This window comes from Abramis brama, assembly GCF_963993115.1.
Source record: "Abramis brama genome assembly, chromosome: 1".
Lineage (NCBI taxonomy): Eukaryota > Metazoa > Chordata > Actinopteri > Cypriniformes > Leuciscidae > Abramis > Abramis brama.
The window spans coordinates 36,776,402-36,799,096 of record NC_139963.1 but is presented as its reverse complement, the minus strand read 5'-3'; the positions used below and the strand labels follow the sequence as shown (position 1 = coordinate 36,799,096).

Sequence of the window (22,695 nt, the reverse complement as noted above, 5' to 3'; positions counted from 1 at the left end):
TGAACCAGTTTCAGAAACCTATATGTTGAAAACAGTTTTTCTGCTTTTATTTTTTGTGGAAACGGTAATCCTTTTTTATTGTTATTAAAAAGTTGAAATCGAAATATTTTTTATACATTATGAACGTAACTGACACTTTTGAACAAACTTCTCAAACTTGCATTTACTCTCTGTGCCAGCAGATGGCAGAATTGAATATACATAAGAGTACAAAACAGTTTCCATTCCTTATTGCTTTCCATCAAACATGAACTGATAATAATAATAAGCTCTGCAAAGGGGTTTACTAGAATGTTAAACAATTAAGACAAAATACGCATGATACATGCGTTATCAACAACAGCAATGTGTCAATCTATACAACATGAAAAACTGGCAGACATATTTCAAAGTAAAGTTCACGTAATAGCTTACAAGCGGTCTTGAGAATTTCAGACCTTTGTGATTTATCAAATGACTGAAAACAGGTCTGGTGTAGCTATAGAGCAGCTAGCGGCTAACAATTCCATGCTAATTGTAGTTATATTGCTTCATTTTAAGACCCTCTCGATCCAGGCACAGACTTAGTTACAGAAAATATAGAAAAGAGTTTAGTGTAATAGAATATAGAGTAATAGAAAATACATTTCACATTTTAAAGAACTGTTTGACAATTAATTATAAGTGTGTTTCACTTATATAGCCTACACTACCGTTCAAGTAGGAGTATCTCACGGTAATGTTTTTGAAAGTCATTATGCTCACCAAGGCTGCATTTACTTACAGTAAAACCATTTAAAATAACTGATTTTTATTTTATTTTATTATAAAATGTAATTTATTCCTGTGATGGCGATTCTGAGTTTTTATCAACGTTGAAAACAGTTGTGTTAACAATTGTAAACAATTGTTTAATGCATGATGCATTTATTTTCAGGATTCCTAAATGTCTTTGCTCTTGTCATTACAGTCACTTTTGATCAATTTAATGCATCCTTGCTGAATAATTAAGAAATAGGCCTAAATGAAATTAATAAAATACTAACCTCTTTTGAATGGTAGTGTATAGCCTATTTCTTAAAAATGATGAAATGTAAAAAAAAAACAAAGCTGGAAGCACATGGAGTGCAGATCACAAAATACACAACTGGCAGCTGAAACCACAAACAAATAATAATATAGTGCCTTTGTAACTAATAGCATAATCTCTGCATATTTTCTGTGTTTGATATGTATATTCAACTGAACACGGCAACCTCTGGCTATTAGCTTCAAAGCTCATTACTTATTGCACCTAAGATAGCGTCTAGAAAAGGTCATTTTTCATGTGTTACACTGTTTTTGTACAATGTAAAAATTCTCTTTCAGATTAGCTTACATTTCTAAACAGCAACATCATCTTTGCATAGGCTACATGTAAAAACAGAAATACAGTGTCTTCCTAAAATGATTCTCAACAGCATAGCCATTTATTTTAGCCGTCAATTTGCTCAAACTGTAGGAAATCGAGGGCCTTCTTCACCTCAGAAAGACTTTAAGATCTGCTGCGTGAACAGACGCAGTTTCCCATAATTCTTTGCAAGGTGCTTTTATATAATTTTGACTATCTGTAACTCCAGTAGAGATCCTGCAATTCAAACCAGGCTAGAGTTCATTGTCTTCTTGAGATTCTGAAGGCACAGAAGGGAGGCTATTTTGGGCTGAGAGGCGGAGACCGTCCATTACCGTCCCCAAAAAGACTTGTAAGCTTGGAATGAAGATCTTGCCACACCTCACCCATCTAGATCAGAGCAAAATAAGACACATATCAACAAATATGACAAGGTTTTGTTAACATCTAAGTAATAAAGAAAGCAGCTTTGGCACTTATTGAAAAGAATAACTCTTAACACACATACTGTTGATACTACATAAAGGATAAGCTTACATCTTTATGTCCCAGCACCTGCGAGTCTACAAATGCTCCCAGGATGAGAGACGTGATGGGCAGGTATGTGAATATGAGCTGGCTCTCCTGGTGCAGGCAGAACAGGGAGAAGTAGTTGCGCAGCTCCATGACCTGAATGGCGTTCTCTTGCTGCCGTGAGTCAGAGATCAGAGTGAGGTCACGGTGCGGTCACATCATCCCACCCTAACTATCATCATCATCTTCCCTGTAGTGACCAATTTCTGCTACTTGCTCACAATGAGCCATCCAGCAGTTAAAACCCACTGGATCATGACATGTTATTTGAAGGTTAAACAGATACAGTATGTGCCTCACATGACTTGGCATTGCATCATGTGACATACTTTCTCTCTTCCTCCAGCTGGCCGGGCTTTTATCATAAAAAGAGAACGGGCCTTTATAAAAGTTATATTTCTAACAAAATTAAATTGCTAAATCCTTAAAATAATAAACAAAATGGTAAAATTAAATAAATGTGCAAAATGGCTACTCAAATGATCAATTAAATGCTTAAATGCAAATCTGGCCAGTAAAAATATAGATTATAAACTTGCTTGGAATTACTTAGTTGCTTTTACAATATTCTGAGTGCTCTTGATGCAATGAAATTACATTAGAATAGTGTGTGTGTGTGTGTGTGTGTGTGTGTGTGTGTGTGTGTGTGGGTGGGGGGGGGGGGTTCAATTTTACATCAAAGAACTACAGTATTTTTTATTTTAATATATTTTAAAAAGTAATTTATTTCCTTTATGTATTTTAGCAGTCATCACCCTAGTATTCAGTGTCACATGATCCTTCAGAAATCATTCTAATATGATGACTTGCTGCTTAAAAAAAAAAAGAAAAAAATGTGTTATTATTATTATCAATGTTGAAATCAGATGCTTAATATTTTTGTGGAAACTGTGATACGTTTTTTAGGATGCTTTGATGAATAGAATGTTCAAAAGAACATTTATTTGAAATATAAATCTCTTATAACATTATTGTCTTTACTGTCACTTTTAATCAATTTAATGTGTCCATGCTGAATTAAATTATTAATAAATAAATAAAACTTTTTATTCATAAAATAATCCTGAAAAAAGTATTAGGTTATAAAAAAAATATTAAGCAGCACAACTGTTTCCATCATTGATCATAAATCAGCATATTAGAATGATTTCTGAAGGATCATAAGACACCAAAGACTGGAGTACTTGCTGATGAAAATTCAGCTTTGCATCACAAAAATAAATTACATTTTAAAGTATATTAAAAAAGAGAACCATTATTTTAAATTGTAATAATATTTCATAATATTACTGTGTTTTTTTGTTTTTGTTTTTTTTTTAACTGCAGGCTTGATGAGCATAAGAGACTTCTTTCAAAAACATTAAAAATAGTAATGTTTCCAAACTTTTGACTGGTACTGTATATATATATATATCTCAAATCTTTCACAAACCCCTGGTCTAAACCCAAGATGAAAAAGAGGCCTCCTGCTATCTCTCTAAAGTGGCATGGCAGAGATCCCAGTTCATATTCCTGCGGCATCCCTAAAGGGATTTTGAGGACACAAATTTTGCTCTAGGGCTTTCGTTTCAAGTCCTTCAGATCAATTTCACCTACTAAATTAAATAGATGCATCAGCTCCCCTGAAGCTACTGGTCCCCACATTTTCCCTCTGCTGATTCTACCTCACAAGCTGCTATAGCTCTTTGTAGTGTGTGTGTGTGTGTGTGTATGTCTGAGTGTGTGAGGGCTGACCTGGACGATCCGGGACTCCAGCTGCTCTACAGAAACCTGTTCTTTAGGCTGCACGGTGGCGCTCAGCATTTGTCTCTTCATGACACTGTACTTCTGTAGCGCTCGCTGATGTTCGTGCAAGACCCCTTTCTCGTGCCGTTCACACAAGTCCTGTATGACAACACACATAAACACTCACTAAAAAAAACCTGCTATGGCTTGGCTTATTGGTTACCTTAAATGCACATTGAACTTTGGTGCTCATGTGGGTGACACAGGTTTGAATCCAGCTTGCAACGCATGCCAATTTTGTTACTCATTCCCATTATTTCCTGTCCTCTCTCATTATAATATGCTGATTTGCTGCTCAGTTATAATTGGTGTTCAATTCTTGATAATTGAGTTCTTAATAAAGTTCTTATTATATCAATGTTGAAAAGGTTTTTGCTGGAAACCGTGATTTTTTCATGATTCTTTGATGAACAGAAAGACCAAAAGAACAGCATTTATTATGTCTTTACTGTCACTTTTGAAAAATGTAATGCGTCCTTGCTGAATAAAATGATACTTACCCCAGACTATTGAATAGTAGTAGTATATCACAGTTTCCACAGAAATATTAAGCAGCACAACATTGATAATAATAAGAAATGTTTCTTGAGCAGCAAATCAGAATATTAGAATGATTCTGAAGGATCATGTGACAATGAAAACTGGGGTAATGATGTACAAATAAATAAAGGTAAAACATTAAAATAATATTTGTAATATTTCACAGTATTTACATTTTTACTGTATTTTTGATCAAATTAATAAATGAGTTTGTGAACATAAGAGGCTTCTTTCAAAAACATTTAAAGTAATCTTAATTATTCCTAACTTTTAACCAGTAATGTGTAAAAAAAATCATATTTCAGTTTATTTCCTAAAAAATGAAGAAAGAAAAAGAAAGAAAAACTTCTCAGCTGAGACTAAAAATTTAAATGCATCAGTACTCACCCTGTACGACTGCAGCAAGTCCAGAAACAGATTTAGTTTTTCCACCACATCATCCTCCTCTCTTCTGCCCTGTATTAAGTAAACAAATTAAATTCCTCTGTAGCAGCATGCCACCAATTCACGTGGTATGTGTGGGCGGCACAGTACCTGTTGGGCAGCTCTTTCAGACAGAAGTGAGAACTCAACAGAGAGCCCTTTGACAGACTGTCTAAGAGCAGCCCAGGGACTCTTGCAGGACGCCAGGACAGGCACAGGTGACTCATCTGATCCCAAACAACTGGAGTGGAGAGAGACCAAAGCTTAAATCTATATGGCCAATAGTCACAAATATCTGGCAATCAAGCTCTCTCAAACCACTGCAATAATAAATATTCCAGTATTTTCTAACTATTCAAACAGTTAATGTTACATGTACTATTGTGTGTAAAAGATGTACAGTCAAATAGTCAATTTCATAAAAATAAACAAACACTGCAGGGTGATTAGTAGACTTGTGACTCTTTACGAGAAGTGCCATGGGATTTTTAATGACCACAGAGAGTCAGGACCTCGGTTTAACGTCACATCTAAAGGACATTTAGTACATTTACTAATCTCATTCGCACAAAAAAAAAAGATTCAGTATTCTTCAAAATGAAATAAATCAGTGAAATGCAAAATCAGAATACTATGCAAACCTCCAATAATTAAATATGTTAAATAGAACAAATATTTGTATGCATTTAATCTCACTTTATTGACCAATGTACTTGCTGCTGACCTTCGATGATTCAGTTAACCATAAACAAATATGACTAGATTTTTTTTTTTTTTATTGCTGAAATACAGTGAGGAAAATAAGTATTTGAACACCCTGCTATTTTGCCAGTTCTCCCACTTGGAAATCATGGAGGGGTCTGAAATTGTCATCGTAGGTGCATGTCCACTGTGAGAGACACAATCTAAAAAAAAAAATCCAGAAATCACAATATATGATTTTTTAACTATTTATTTGTATGATACAGCTGCAAATAAGTATTTGAACACCTGTCTATCAGCTAAAATTCTGACCCTCAAAGACCTGTTAGTCTGCCTTTAAAATGTCCACCTCCACTCCATTTATTATCCTAAATTAGATGCACCTGTTTGAGGTCGTTAGCTGCATAAAGACACCTGTCCACCCCATACAATCAGTAAGAATCCAACTACTAACATGGCCAAGACCAAAGAGCTGTCCAAAGACACTAGAGACAAAATTGTACACCTCCACAAGGCTGGAAAGGGCTACGGGGAAATTGCCAAGCAGCTTGGTGAAAAAAGGTCCACTGTTGGAGCAATCATTAGAAAATGGAAGAAGCTAAACATGACTGTCAATCTCCCTCGGACTGGGGCTCCATGCAAGATCTCACCTCGTGGGGTCTCAATGATCCTAAGAAAGGTGAGAAATCAGCCCAGAACTACACGGGAGGAGCTGGTCAATGACCTGAAAAGAGCTGGGACCACCGTTTCCAAGGTTACTGTTGGTAATACACTAAGACGTCATGGTTTGAAATCATGCATAAGAAGGTTCCCCTGCTTAAACCAGCACATGTCAAGGCCCATCTTAAGTTTGCCAATGACCATTTGGATGATCCAGAGGAGTCATGGGAGAAAGTCATGTGGTCAGATGAGACCAAAATAGAACTTTTTGGTCATAATTCCACTAAACGTGTTTGGAGGAAGAAGAATGATGAGTACCATCCCAAGAACACCATCCCTACTGTGAAGCATGGGGGTGGTAGCATCATGCTTTGGGGGTGTTTTTCTGCACATGGGACAGGGCGACTGCACTGTATTAAGGAGAGGATGACCGGGGCCATGTATTGCGAGATTTTGGGGAACAACCTCCTTCCCTCAGTTAGAGCATTGAAGATGGGTCGAGGCTGGGTCTTCCAACATGACAATGACCCGAAGCACACAGCCAGGATAACCAAGGAGTGGCTCTGTAAGAAGCATATCAAGGTTCTGGTGTGGCCTAGCCAGTCTCCAGACCTAAACCCAATAGAGAATCTTTGGAGGGAGCTCAAACTCCGTGTTTCTCAGCGACAGCCCAGAAACCTGACTGATCTAGAGAAGATCTGTGTGGAGGAGTGGGCCAAAATCCCTCCTGCAGTGTGTGCAAACCTGGTGAAAAACTACAGGAAACGTTTGACCTCTGTAATTGCAAACAAAGGCTACTGTACCAAATATTAACATTGATTTTCTCAGGTGTTCAAATGCTTATTTGCAGCTGTATCATACAAATAAATAGTTCAAAAATCATACATTGTGATTTCTGGATTTTTTTTTTGATTATGTCTCTCACAGTGGACATGCACCTACGATGACAATTTCAGACCCCTCCATGATTTCTAAGTGGGAGAACTTGCAAAATAGCAGGGTGTTCAAATACTTATTTTCCTCACTGTAAGTGTTAAACTTTCTTCTCCTGCATCCTTTTCTTCTGCAATCCAGAATGGCACCACAGCCCTTAAAAAAAGTTTACCCTGTCATGATTTCCACTGTGTTTTGTGTTATAGGACCCTTATTTTGATGTTCTGTTGCCTTGATGTTTCTGGTGTGTTTTCCAGTGTTTAGTTCCTGTCTGCCTTTGGCTGTGTCCGAAATCACCCCTTATACCCTTAAATAGTGAACTACATAAAGGGACAGCTATTTATAGTGAAGTCCGAAACCATAGTGGACGTTATCGAGTGCACTCATTCAATCCCATAATGCACTGCAATAACGAGTGTACAACCAATGTATGTTCAACGACTAGAGAGTACCCATAATGCACTGTGAGTCACACCACGAATGAATTCCTGCGTCTGACCAGAAGATGGCACCCACATGTTAATCATCCATACATCTATTTTCCAAACCGCTTGTCCAGTGTGGGTACAGCATAATATCATGCTGGTATAAATTGTTTTTTAATTGATTATGAAATTGTTTAAGTAAGGTTTATACATAGTTTCCATGACAGAGTTCAAGATAAATCTTTTCATTACTACTGGAGCTTCCAGTTTGCTACGTGTCAAATGATTATTAAACAATAAGCACAAACTATGCAAAAGCGGCAGCTCAGTGTCAGAATGTCTGGACTATATTAATGGACTAATGTAAGGAATAGTGAATGAGGGTATAGGGGGCGATTTCGGACACAGCTTTTTGTTTCCTTAGTAACCCTTTTTAGTTACCATAGCGTTTAATCAGTTTCACCTGTGCCTTGTTATCCTCTTGTTTGTATATATAAGTCCTGTGTTTGAGTCTTTTGTTGTCAGTCATTGTCTTTACATCTCTGTTGTAGAGCTGTTGCATCTCCTGTTTTCCCATTTGGATTTTGTTTTTTTTGTGTTTGTTGAATAAATAATGTTTGCGTATAATCCTCGCCTCGTCTGTTCCATGCTGCATATGATACACCTAGACAATTTTAGCAAAACCCTTCACAGTGAATTAAAATGTAAGATTAAACTAATAAAATTATCTGCAGCTCATACTTTCTAATGTTTTGGTGCTGTTTTTGTGAACCATTGGTCTAAGAGACACTGCAAAGATTTAGGCACAACACTCAGGATGAGTTGGTACCTGAGCTCCTTCCCAAACATCAGCAGATCTGTGGCGTTCTCCTTTGAACGCTCGGCCATCCTCTCTGCCCGGTCTCGTAACTTCTGAAAACTGTTATGGATATTTCTGATGAGCTCCCTGCTGGATGAAAACTGACTTTGGATATCTGCTGGGAGGTAATCCTGGAGGAGAAATCACAATACAGGCAATATTGATGAATAAATATTTAACAAATGTTTAACATATGAGTAAAATAAAGCTTAATCAAACCTTGGCCTGCGTTGCATATTTACAGGTCATGAACTCATCCCCCAATTTTTTGCAAGCATCTCTAAGCTTAGGTTGGACATCCTGTGGGACATAAATAAGGGAAGTTACAACCTGATGAATATCTATGAAAAACATAAAAAAAATATACATATATTTTCTCAACCCAAAATTGGCATATCTAATTTATTTTTCTTGCACTATAATATATCTTAAAATTCAATCCTGTTTATCTAGAACTTTGAATTAAGTTGGTGTTCAGGTTTGGCAAAAAGTCCATACCGAGCCACTGAAGGTGAGGAATGTTTTCACAAGCTCATCTTCGGAAAAGACAGGGTGTCGTGCCACAAGATTTAGGAACCTTCCCAGGGCTCGTCTCCGCCCTTCAATGAACTCTCGCTCTGACATGGAGGTCAGGACTGCAGCGGGGCCAAAGAACAGAGAAAAGATTAAACTTTTCCAGAAACAACAAAACATAGTCCTTCCATTAATACAACACAGCAAGGAGCTTTCTGGTACTCAGTTACTATGGAAGTACAACTTGCTGAAGTCTGCAGAAAATCAGAACAAGTTTACTTTTTTTAACCTTGGCAGAGCCGCGATTGTTTGTCTGGTGGATTCCCAGAAAGCACTGAATGTCACAGCACAGCCTAAGTGAGAGGTGAACAAGACTATAATCTAAAGGTCTGATCACAAACCCTTCACAGGCTGGTATTTTACAGTGAATAAAACAACGGCCTACCTCCTTTCAGCGCCCTTTTGGGAGGAAGCGCCGGCACGGCTCTGTAAGCATATCTCTGAAGCAGGAGCTCATGGAAGACGTCAAAATCGCTGTATCGCCGATAGACCGATACTGTAAAACGCTGGAAAGGGCACATGGCACATGAACTATCAGCGATACATATAAAATAATACAACTGTAACTGTTGCAATGACATACTTTTATTATATTGAAAAATAAATATCAATATTAATAAAAAATAATAATAAATAAATATTGTTTAATTGTATTTTTCCTGCTGAGGTCCTTATATAATACTATATTTTGCACCAGAAATAATTTTCTCTGAAATGGCTTTTCTTTTGTGTCAAATATAGATTTTAATTTCCTCATTTTTCAATAACAGCCTCTTTGCAAAGTCTGGATTACTGTGACAGGATCACAAATCAGTCTGCGCTGAAATGCACCACTGGTTTGCCACATTCCTTTTTAGACTGGAGAGGATATGTTGATTTGCTCATCAAGCTATTTTATCTCAAATGATCAAGGAAATTGATCCTTCATTATATGAACCCTTTAAGATACTGCATTCTTGTAGCCTGGCAAGCCAGACCTACATCAAGATGTTAGGTCTGGCAACTCACCATAGACACGGCTCAATCCGAGGGGCGGAATAAACGGCTGTCTTTCAAATTCCCTCTGCACGCAATAGGACAGCGCTTCAACCAACCAGAGCGTTTTCCCAACAGCGGAGCTAACGTTAACGTTAGTTGATAGATTCAACTTTTGAATCTGGCCGGCAAAACTATGAACACATCTTCCTTTTTTAAGAATGACTTAAGTGCCGTTCTTTGCTCTTTTCTCAAAGAAAAACTTAACTCCAAGTCCTCCAGAGTCGCGGCCAAAGCCGATTCGAAAGACTGTTCTCCAGCAGCCGCCATTCTTTGTTTTCAAGTAGCAGGGAACCGTCGCAACTCTGTCGTCATTATGTTAAGCCCGCCCCGCCTACTCTATACACGATGTGATTGGCCTGACCCAATTTAGGTTTTTACAGCTCGAAAGTCAACGGAGAGTTGCTAGACTACCCTGGCTGCAAAATAAATTTTGCTGCCGTCTAGATTTCTAGGCTAGCATTCTTGAGAATAAAGGTTCTTTATTGGCATTGATGGTTCCATTTAGAACATCCATGGAACCTTTCCATTCCACAAAAGTTTCTTTATAGTAGAAAAAGGTTCTTTAGATTATTAATACATGGTTCTTTTAAAGGGATAGTTCACCCAAAAATGAAAAATCTGTCATTAAAATTGGGAATAAAACGCTCAATTCATATGGATTAGTTTTATGATCTTTTTATGAACTTTTTGAAGCGTCAAAGTGGTAGTTGTGTAGCTGTCAATGGAGGACAGAAAGCTCTCTGATTTTATTAAAAAGATTTTGAAAAAACAGGTTTGGAACGAAATGAGGGCGAGTAATTAATGACAGGATTTTCGTTTTTGGGAGAACTATCCCTTTAAGAACTGTTCATTGAAATGTTCTTTGGGGAACTAAAAATATTTCCTCAGCAAAAAACCCCTTTTGAAACCTTTATTTTTAAGAGTGTGATCACAAAGACTCAGTGGTCTCTGTTTACACATTTATTTTAGGGTGTCCACGTGTGATGGCATCACCCAACACGAATGCTAATGCTGAAGTGAGCCATTTTTTTCAGCTTGATATGGAGAGAAGAAAATTGTTTGTGCATCATGGCTAGCATGACACTGCAACAATGACTCAACTAATGGTTTAGGTCCTAAACCATTAGTTGAGTCATTATTAGGGTGTAGACTTAGACTAATGACAGAAAACTGTAAACTTGTAATGCCACCTCTAAACTCACTCACCTCACTGGTGACCTGATACTCCACATGTTTAAGAAACAGTCCCTTCTTCTCAGGAATGAGGTCAACTTTGACGGTGTCCTTCTTCAACAGCTCTGCCAGAGTCACGGACAAGATCAGAGGACTCTCCTGAACCGACTGCATCTTTAGACTCTGAAGCTCCTTCGGCTCTCCAAGCTGAGGCTTTGGGAACTCTTAAAAAAACATGACATACAACACAATGTATTCAGCGTGGTGTGACAGCCACATGTGACTGACTAAACATTACATGTGGGTGATCACAGTCTCACACTTAATCACTTTAAAGAAGACAAAGAAGATGACTTTCTTCCCATATCTGTTTCGCGACAGTCTTATGACAGCACATTAATAACACAGCAAGAAGGAAATCTCAAAAGTAACGAGAAGGAATGAGAGAAAAACAATGAACAATGTTGAGCTATGTGGCACACCATATTTTTTCCGGTGGATTTCTGTGGTTTCTGTGCCACATTTAGAAATGAAAATCTGGAAAAGGGGAAAAAACAACGTGACTCTGCATAACAAAAAGTTGTCTCAGCAGATTCAAACCAGGATCTTTGCTTTTGTTTGGTAAAATGCAAAAACAACAAAATATCCTTCTTGGCCATTCCATAGAGAGATAAGCAGTTGGCATGCAATGGACGGGAAACTTGGTTTTGCTTAGAGGAGAGAACAGGAAACCTCACTATTAAAGTGCACAGTCAACTGTCATACTGGCAACACCTGAAATAACACAAGAGGCCTGTATTGAATAGAAACTTTAACCCTTCAGAGCTGATGAAAAATCATTAAAATAAGCCATCGAACAACCAGCCCAACATAACTATAGACCCGAGGAATGTAAATCATACACACATGCTGTAAAGGTGCCCATGAGAGCAGTGAAAAGTGCTGAAATGTTGAAAGCAGTAATATAAAACCTCCACTTATTAAGCTTTGCTCTTGCGCAAATCACTGCACACAGATGGTGACAGTGAAATGCAGCTTGGATGTAATTCAGTTGGGATAGCATGTGAGAGGCAATACAATATCACGTGATATGTTGAACACAAGACAGTTTTTATGGAGACTAACTGGGTTTACTGACTTTAAAATGACATCTGATTAAGCTACACATTTACTACAGTCAGCTGAGGAATTGATCTGCTTTTGCTTACCTTGTATGAAATTCTCCAGCAGTTTGGGACTTGGTGGTTTTCCTTGTTGAGCAAGGGCAATGAGAGCCAAGCCTTTATACAGCGACACTTTACTTAGGAATCCATCACTATTGTTTACATGTTCGGTTATCTAAAATGTAAATGACATATCTTTCAGTCTATGCAGAATAAGTCATGGTTCCACAAGAGAACCCAACAAAATCATGATATTTATCCTCATCCAGCTGTAAATAAGGTCACTGAAAAAAAGCCTGTGGGATGTAATTTAGCTAACTGTCAGCTACGGTCTTCCTAACCAATAATAAGACGTAATCCTGGTGTAAGTCTCACCTGGTTTTGAATAGTGATGGAAAGAGATGTTCTGCTGAGAACTCTCAGGAATACACTGATAGGCACTCGTTCATCAGTTCTGGAGCAGATGGCTTGATGCACTTCACGATAGTATGAAGGGACGGATCCTAGATTCAAAGGACTGTATGTTAAAGGAATAGTAGTTCATCCAAAAATGAAAATGCTGTCATCAGTTACTCAGCAGCACCATGAGACTTTCTTTAATCATTGGAACACAAATGAAGATATTTGTATCTATCTTATAAATTAAGATTTATGTCCCTCCATTGGAAGTCTCACTCAAAACTCAGAGGGTTCAAAACTTTCATAAAGAGTAATAGAAATCCATATTAATGGAGCGGTTTAGAGACATGATCGCTTTAAATGATGAACAGATTTAATTAAAGCTTTATTCACATGTAAACACTGATCAGCGAACAAATATGGTAAACGGCAGCTCAAGCATGCTTAAAGGGGCATTCCACCCATAGGAACATTGTTTTTTATTGAAAGTGGGTCATATATGTAGTCGAAATGTAAAATAAATTTTGAATTTGGTGCCTTCGTGACTGAGGAAAGACAAAAAAAAACTTCAGGACGCATTTGTATGAAAGAAAAGAACTCCCACTCCGCACCACATTGCACAGCTCCGCAAGCCACTCCCACTAATCCAGAACAGTGCATATCTGCATATGAGATAGTCTCGCGTAGCCAGACCTTCAGACTGACGGCTGAAGGTCTGGAATTCATAGCAGCTTTCTTTGGCCAAGGCCCGCCCATAAGGCCGTTTGACCAACATGTCAAACAACCAATTGCAGTTCGTTTTGTTCAGCGTCACGTTTCGGGGCGTGGAAATGTCCCCACAACAACAGACCGGCGTGCAACAAGTCAGTCAGCATAGAAAATCAAAGAAGAAGAAGAAAACAAGATAGATAGGAGGGGACACACAACTAGTAAAATTGGATCTGCTGGGAATCCTTCTAAATGCTGACAAAGGGTCGGCCAGGCTTGGAAAATAATACTCTTCCCAAATCCCGTCGGCAAACAGGCTAAAATATCTCTTTTTGTCTCCACTAAGTGCCTCAAACAAAACTCCTGGACATCTCTTAAAGAGTCTATGCCGTGAACCTCGCATACTTTTAAGAATCCTACATTTAGCTGATCTTGATAAATGCTCATTGTCACTCATGTAAACACAACAGTTTTTCTTCCGCAATCACACGTCTGCGCTTTGTTTCCCGGCGGACCGAAAATAAACGCGACACTCGCGCCCCCCAGAAATCCGATAAAATTCAACCAATCAGATGACGACTTCGACATTCCTGAAGTGTTTCCAGTTAAGTGTACCATATGCATCAGACGTTTAGCCAACGTTCCGTGGGCGTGACTTCTGAGGCTGAGACTACATATGAGAGAAATCACTCTTCCGTCTACAAGGCTAGCTACCACCAGAGCTTGAAATTCATTTCACACAAAATGTCTAGTTAGTTGGCGAACTCATTAGTGCATTACTCCTCGTTTTTATTTCTTTCGAAAAGGTGAATTATTGCATGGTACCGGGATGTTCAGTCAGAACATATGCGGTGCGAAACTAGGATAGTTCACAACACAAACGTCCGTGTCCTCGTCTGATTCAGAGATTTCGTCCAGGCGAAATTGTCATCGTTGAAATTCTTTGCCGCAGACGGACTCTATCTCTGTGTTCGTAGTTGCATAGTGAGATCACCGGCGCCACCAGTCCGCCCTAACTCGAGCCAGTCTGGGCTCCTCGTCCGCGGCAGGCAGGTCTTCTGCCTCGGTTGCTCTTCGCTATAATGCGGCTTGTAAAGGTAGCCACAAACACCTGATTCAAGCATCAGACTTCCGAAATCCTTTTCTTCTATATCATATTGAGCACTCTCCTCCGCTATTGTCATAACTTCACATCTGTCTCCACAGCGCCTGTTAGCTTAGCTTCAAACAAGATGGAGGATATTGCTTTCAGTTTCAGAGAGTAAATTCCCACCCACTGATCTGTAATAGGTCTGTAGCGTGAGCGGGTCCCGCCCCCTGGGAAAGATTGGAGAGATGAGGAACTAGTGCTTGTAGTCTAAACAGAAATCCCCCCCTCTTACACTTCCTCCGACAATGACGCAAAATGACGATTTTTGCGTCATTGTGGGAGGAAGTGTAAGAGGTAAATAACGGATTTCTCCCGTCTCAGGGGAAAATGAGAGAGTGTTGCACGACCATTCAATAGTATGACTGGGTTTCTAACAATGCAAAGCTTAGTGCAAATGGGTGGAGTGTCCCTTTAAACTGTCAGAGTTTTAGGTGAATGGAGGGACAGAAATCTCTCAGATTTCATTAAAAAGATCCAAATATAGAAGATTAACGACAGTCTATGGGTTTAGAATGAGTTATTGATGACATTTAAACATTAAATTGATGACACATTTTTTTTATTTTGGGTGAACTATCCCTTTAAGAGCTCTGGGGGGGGGGGGGTTATCCAAAAAAGCTTATTGCTAAAACACTGACAGGACATTGTAGTTGCGCAATACATTTGTATTTTTACAGATTTATTTTTATTTATTTTTTGAGTTCAGTAAGTTCTCAATGCATTTGCACAAGTAGTGTAAAATACACAACAGAAACTAAATAAAAATAAAACAACGAAAATTAAAGGGTATCACAAACAAACATATTAATTTTATTTAACAGAAACCGTTTTAGGGGGCTTTTTAACATTTAATAAAATACATTTCAAGGGGTAAATTGAGTTCCCATTCGAAATTTAAATTGGCCTTCGCAGAGATAAATTATTTGATTGGCTTAAAAGCAGATTCTCGCGGCAGCACTGACAGTCTCTATGGCAACATTCAGCCTATAGGAATGGATATTCACTGCATGCATAATCATTGCAATCAAACATTCTGCTATGCCAGCTCGTGAACAAATCGATACAATGTTGTCATACAAAAAAATTAAATAGGCTATAGCTATAGTATCATAAAGACATATCAGTTTAAACTTTGAGTCGTCAATCTGGACAACTTCGATGAACAAGTCAGTAAACAGGAGAAACTGGTGAAACAACAGATAAAAATAAACATTTACGCAACAAGACAACAAAGTAAAACGCATAGCTATCTCGCGTTAAAGTGACTCACGTTTTTAGTCGCGAATTTTTAAAACATCATCAGCGAAATCAAGAAAACAAATTCGCAGATAACCGTAAAAAATACATAAAACAGCAAAGTAGTACAAAGGTTCAAATACATACGCTACATAAAACAGACAGCAAAACATTATCTAAAACTGTGCGATATTTAGCTTAAATTACCGTAATTTCTATTCCCTTACCTTCATTGATGTCCCCTGCCATAGTTTAGATGTCATGTGAGAGCGATAGCACCTCCATGTGATTTCCTGCAGAAAAGAGTAGGAATGTCCCTCTCCTTAAAGTTGTAGTGATGTGGAAGCACATGGTACACTAAAGTGCTATGTGTGACAGACATGGGTGGGTGGAGCTAGAGACGCATCAGGTTCGACAGGCTCTTTGAGGACAAACACATCTTTGACACCACAGACTGGTTTTGTGTGGTTAGAATATGTAATTCACCCAGGGGAAGTGAGAAAGCAAAAAAAAAAACCCTTCATTATTCCAAAACATCCATATTAGACTCACTATTAGACTCATTATGTATGTCATATTGTAACATTGTATTTACCATTATAATAACAAAGTTTTAAAAAGGCGTTGCCCACCTGCTGCTGCAACTTGCTTATTATCATTTTTTGCCCACTAATACAGAGATTTCTGAAGAAGAAAAATGCACAAACAAGGAGCATGAAACCTCTAATCTTTTTCCAAGTTCATTGTTCCTCTTTCAGCCAAAAATATTTTTCTGTTGAAGACAAAACAACACATCCTAAACTAAATCCAACTTAACTTTAAGGAACTGAAAATAGTCACAATGAATTGATTTGTCATAAATGACTGAGTTGAAATCATATTAAGTAAATTTTTCCCCTCTGACTGAGAATGTTTTATAAGACTAATTCAAATGCAACAAAAATATTGTTTAAAATAAATTATTCTTATTATTTTTTCAGTGAATACATGACAAAAAAATGTTTGAGGAAAGCTGAGGTCACATTACAAGCAAAAACAATTTTGGAGTCCAATTCTTGATGAATCATTCCTTGAGACATAAATAGCCTATGTTTTATCCATATTAACATTGCATTAACATTTCCAGTATAGTATACTGTTGACTAATTATCATCATGTAAGTATACTTGCTCTGTGAAGCTTAAATGCCTAAGCTCAAAATGATAGCTTAGCTTATGCAAATATAATTTTGATCCCAGTGTCTCCATAGTGGAAGTGAAAGTGAAAAGGCGCAATTATTTAGACTCAACCAAGGCAGTATTTTAAAATTGCCTGCTGCTACAGCACAAGTTATCTAGTATGCATTGTTGATTATTACCAGATTTAGTTAGACAGTTTTTGGTTATGGCACTGAAATGATGCAATTGTTGATTCACAAAGTAAAGGTTAATAATTTCACTGCATCAGCTGTATTTGTAAGACAGGTTTTCCTGTCAGATTTAAGATAAATGGATCTCTAAAACATGTTTTTACTCCTTAAATCTGTATGTTCTATAAGTTTGGTGTTTCTAAAATCACTTTAATTTATATATTTTTAAGATGCAGCTTTGAAGCATTATTTTATGTATTTATTTGTGCTCATTAGTAGTGATAGAGTCCTTAAAAAGTATATTCAGACAGACTTTCACACTATTTCAAGGGCCGACTAATTAATAATTAATTTGATTACATGACATATTGACTCATTGACATCTTAAATTTAACACCAAGATTTTTGGGTTTTTCCATCCTGGCATATATCTTTATGTTCAGAGATGTATTATTCATTCTTGGATAAATTGCATATTCTATTCAGTATAACAGCAGGAACCATCACACAATTTTAGGTTTCATTTAGGCTTGTTTTTTGAGAAATTGCTTTGGTTGTCTCGTCTGTCTTGCAGGCACAGAGACAGAATCCAGATATTAATTTATACTGCCATGAAAAAGTAATTCACCAACAAACCATATTTTGCTTAGGTTTTAATTCCTTAAGCTTTTGGTCAAAGGTAATTTTTATGGTTTCTTCCTGTGAGGATATGCATTAAAGGGACAGTTCACCAAAAAATGAAAATGTTGTCATCATTAACTCACCCTCAAGTGAAAGTTTCTTTCTTCTGTTGAACACAAAAGAAGATATAAAAATATCTTCAAAAATATCTTATTTTGTGTTCAACAGAAGAAATAAACTCATTCAGGTTTGGAACAACTTGAGGGTGAGTTAATGATGACAGAATTTTCATTTTTGGGTGAGCTGTCCCTTTAAGGGGACTTTTCAAGCACATCAATGTATCATTGTTTGCTGAGGCTGTGAATGCAATGTTTTAACATTTATTTGTCACCTCTATAAGTATTGGCTACTACGCAAAACATTACGTAAACATTTCGTTTGATTTAATTTTTATTTTCAATTTTATTATACAATTTTATTTTATTTTATTATAAACAAAATACATTTGATATGTATTTCCACAAGAATGACCATCCTCCTCTTCCTAAGGATTTTATTTATTTATTTATTTTTAAAATATTCATAAAAACGGAATATTCCTAGTTTAATACAACATGAGAGGCGCGATCCATATCCATGGATCCATATCCATGAGATATCCATAACCATAATAGGTGGTTTCTCCAAGTAAGCCTCGTGTGTATTATTGTGTCTGACCACTAGATGTCCCTGTTCTCAACAGTTGCCTCATACCGTGATATCTCGGTGTGAGTTTGTTTCGGTGGGCAATCTGGGCATACGGCTCGGTTGCTTGGCTGTTCTTCACACACTCACACTGGTGATTAGAGATCATCTCACCGAGTTTTGTCGGCAGGGAGGAGTCGCGTGGCGTCTGCTAACACACACACGGACATTTTGACTTCATAAACACCTTCCCCGGTCATTTATGACTAATAAGGACAAAAGGACGGAGGAGTTTCACCGTGGGAATGACGGAGCCGCAGACAAACGCTTGGCATTAATCTCGACCAAAGCAAGGGAGATACATCTTGTAACTGGCTGGCATTGCGAGCAACCTGAGGACTGAATCTTGGATCTAGGAAGGTTTCAGCTCTAAATTAATGCATATCTCAGGGTTGGTGTGCATGCGTGTAGTTTTTATGTATCCAGACAAAAGGCAGTTTTGAAAGGGGAAGTAAGATCTTGTAATACACGCTTCCCTTGTGTTTACACAGTCAGCCGGTAGGGAAAGGAAAACTCAAGTCCTGTTTTATACAGCAGCTGAACGCTTCTAAGCAGAGAAAATTAGCTCTTTGCCGTTGCGTGTTTTTGTTTAAACCCCTCGTTTTACTTAACAACCAGCTTTCTGTTTCGCTCCAGGCTGTTTAAACAACTAATCGCATTTAGCTCCATATCACTATGAGTGAAGGACGATAGACGTGCATTTTCCAGGGAAGAGCAGATTTATGTGTCACTTTGTAATCTAATGACATTGTTTAAACCCCGACAGAAGTTTTAAACTTCCTGCTTTAGTTTATCTGGGCTCGGAGTGTTATTGCCATTAAGATTATGGCTGCCGTTGTGAATTACTCTCCTCCGTGGTGGGTTAACTTGATGCACAGACTGCCTCACTTTAATCTGCAATTTGAACAAACCAGCAGTGATTTTCGCCCAGAGGACTCATCATACCAGCAGGTAAGTCCATGCATTAACCCTGCTACAGCACTGTGAAAGAAAGAAACAATTATATGATCAATAACTTTTTAAATATTGTGACAACATATGGTTTTACATTGCTTTAACTCATCAAAATGTAAGCAATTTTCAACTTTTATTTATAAGTTATACAAGACTCAACTCATTTTTTGTCAGTCTAATGTAATTTAAGTTGAAATGACTTAAACATCCAAGTTGATTGTACTTAATTTAAGACAGCAACTATTTTTACACTGTTTGATACTGCGACTTGTGCAGATGAAATGCTATGAAATGTTGTGTGTTGAAAAGGCAGATAACAGTTGCTGATATTCAACATGATTCTGCTTTTACCTGTGAATTAAGTAATTTGTTTGAGACATAAATTGGCTAGTTAGTTCCTATATTTTGTTCCTAGCCACTGAGACCTGCAGACACAGAAAGAGCTGGTTAACAAAAGAGAAGAGAGTATGTGCTCGCTGTAGGACAGGAGAGATTGATGCACTTCCTCCTTCACTGTCACAAATTCAAATCAATAAGAGACCTCTACATAAATTTATAAACTTAATAAAGACCTTTACAGCCATTACTGAAGTAGAACAAATTAAGAATACAAATCCCAAGCTTTGGCAATATTGTAATATTCACAGTCATGCCAATAAAGCAATTTTTAATTTAATTGTTTAGGTGTGGGGGTGGGGTTAGGCTTCAACGAGATGGGGTGACAATTTGGCTGGGAATCGAAATTCGGCACAACGCCCGTCTGGAGTATGAGTAGTTTTCCATTTTGCACTTTCCAGCACAGTAGTGAGATAACTGTTGTCAAAAATATAGTTTTTAAGGGGAAACCTTAAAAAATATAATGTGAAAAACGCTTAACGTGGCTTAATGTGCTAAAACACTGACCAAGGAAAACCAAATTTCTGTTACGTTTTACTACTCATTTACTACCAAGACAATGGCACTGTGATAGTTAGCATCACACTGGTTCCCTTGACAACAACCCAATAGGATTTTTCCATTGGCTTTTGGTTTATCGCAAAAAATAAGCTCTGTGATCAACAAAAGTTAATGATACTTATTACTTACGTTTTGTCCATCAAGCTAATTTTCACAGATGAAGACAACTTTTATGAAATATTGAAGCCTAAATGCAGTTGCCAGAAGTAAAAAGCTAAAGGTTATTAAGCTAAAAGCTATAAACGAACTGCACTACGGTCCCACAACTTCAACGTCACCATCAAACATTAAGTTTTTATCTAAAAACATTTTCCCTGAAAGTTTTAGTTAGAATAGTTTGTAAGAGCACAATTATAAGCATAAAGAGGCTATAACAGAGGACTGAGTTTAACGTTTAATGTTCCCGACAGCCTCTGTTGTCCAGTTTAATCACTTGTTAGCAACCGCATTTTTCAAGCCATAACACGTAACAGCTTAAAAAAATCATGTATTTTGTTGTAATATAAAACATTAAAGTATCTTGAGCTTGTGTTAACCACAGATCTTATTTAAGTAATTTAACCAAAATCACATAAAAAAAAAACACTGACTCTGGGACGATGGAACCGGAAGTGCTAACATGCTAACTCGTTTCCGACCCACTTTATTTTTTTACATTAAACGTTTTTTCCCCCTTAGAAAACCTATATAAAGAAATGTTTGGTGTACCAAGACATTAATATTAAAAGCAAACTCAATGTACACCAGCCTTATTGTTGATGCGTTCTATATAAAGGCAAACGTGAGCCAAGAATATGGATGCAAGTTTAAAACGCTTAACGTGAAACTTAAAGCGTTTTCTTTAAAACAGTTTTCTGTGGAACAGATATCGCATAATATGTTGTCTTCGATTATGGTGCCATTGGCCATTGGAATGTGAGAGAATTGGTTTTCCCCAGTTGTTGTTTTAAAAAATACATCATCATCTTGCTTAGGCCAAAGTTAATTTGAACGCACCCAACGTCGCAACTTCCCAATTTGTAAATACGAACTTCCCAGGAGGACAACGCACCAAGAAACCCTGATACTTTGATGTGAAACATTTCTTTGTCTATCTCATTATAGGACCAGAACGAACTGTTAATTTTAGCTCGATTTAGTGGGATTAAAGAGATTATGCCGATGTGCATTTCTTTGTGCCATAAAAATGCAATGGCGATCATTCAATCTTTATGATGTCTTCATAATTGTTATTGTAATGCTTGCATGTCTGTAATGTTGAACACACCCAGGTGTGGCTGTTGAAGGTAGAAGGTAGGCTTCTGAGGACCCTTTGAACTTCTTGGCTGTAGGATTTCATCATAGAGACAGCAGATGGCCTACAGACAAGCCAGGAGTGCCATCAGCCTGGTGACATTGTCTAATCAAAGCTCCTTAAATCAAGTTTGGCCTTCCCTGTTGTTCGCTTTTATGGAGTTTTGGGTTAAACCAGTTGGTAACATAGAATACTAATGTAAAAAAGCCAGAATTGTGCCTGGCCATCAGAGAGCAACTTTTGGATGACAAATTTAGACATTTGAATGAAATTGAGAAGCCAAGTGGTACCATATATTGTCAGAACTATAGGCACAAAATCATGATATAGTGACAGCCCTACTGCATAATATATATAAATATAAAAACGAAACAAACAAATACCATATTTTGTGAAGAGATGTCTAAAAAAACACAATGAACCATTAAGAGGACCATTTACAAGACATCAAATAGCTATTGTGTAATGTGTAAAGCTATTGTGTAGAGCTATTGTGTAATGACTGTACACCTTGAATAACCCTGTTATAGGTGCAACAACAAACGATTTTGCGGTTCTCTGTTCCAATTTTGGTAAAAGAGCAAAAACTGTTGAGTTATATACGTTAATTTTTTGTCTCGTCCGTTGGTTATCACTGCCAACCATCGCAGTTTCCGATTCAAATGAGCATTTAAACATGGTTGTCAAATCTATAAACTTTGCAGTGTACTTATCAGCATGAAAAACTTAACTTTCATTCAGATTGTGAATGGGTAATAGAAAAAAAGCAGGAGAAAGGCTCCCTTTATAATCTCAAAGGCCGCTTGTCCACCAAAAAGTTTTTAGCCAGCTGAAAACGCCTAGCTCTGGGCTCTTGAGAGCGGAAGTGTTAGTATCTCATTTCACATGATAGTTTGTTTCTGTATTGTTTCTTTATAGCCACAGATATGATTGTGATTAGCTACCTACATGGCTAAATGCATGTACACATTGTAAATAGAAACCTGTGATGCTCAAACAAACACAAACAAAAGTGTTTGAAAGTAGCATCTATCGGCGGGTACCGAATACTCAGTAATACTGGTACTG

The 22,695-nt window shown here is 37.5% G+C and overlaps 2 protein-coding genes across 2 annotated transcripts in view; one reads left to right on the top strand and one right to left on the bottom strand.

Moving 5' to 3' along the window:
* Nucleotides 1-21: 21 nt before the first annotated feature.
* On the bottom strand, nucleotides 22-16,078 carry snx8a (sorting nexin 8a). The gene is made up of 13 exons (XM_084134382.1): nucleotides 15,937-16,078; nucleotides 12,592-12,719; nucleotides 12,262-12,391; nucleotides 11,087-11,277; nucleotides 9,228-9,348; nucleotides 8,768-8,904; nucleotides 8,489-8,569; nucleotides 8,240-8,400; nucleotides 4,802-4,931; nucleotides 4,655-4,723; nucleotides 3,677-3,826; nucleotides 1,907-2,056; nucleotides 22-1,759 (listed from the first exon to the last, which is right to left on the bottom strand). Exons 1-13 carry the CDS (start codon nucleotides 15,956-15,958, stop codon nucleotides 1,670-1,672), a joined length of 1,560 nt encoding a protein of 519 aa, XP_083990508.1. The 5' UTR covers nucleotides 15,959-16,078; the 3' UTR covers nucleotides 22-1,669.
* Nucleotides 16,079-18,445: 2,367 nt separating this feature from the next.
* Nucleotides 18,446-22,695, top strand: part of ttyh3a (tweety family member 3a) — a 73,390-nt gene continuing 69,140 nt past the window's right edge. Inside the window, exon 1 of the mRNA XM_084091718.1 lies at nucleotides 18,446-19,373. Within this exon, the coding sequence (XP_083947844.1) occupies nucleotides 19,248-19,373 (126 nt within the window). The 5' untranslated portion in view covers nucleotides 18,446-19,247. The remainder of the gene's footprint in view (nucleotides 19,374-22,695) is intronic.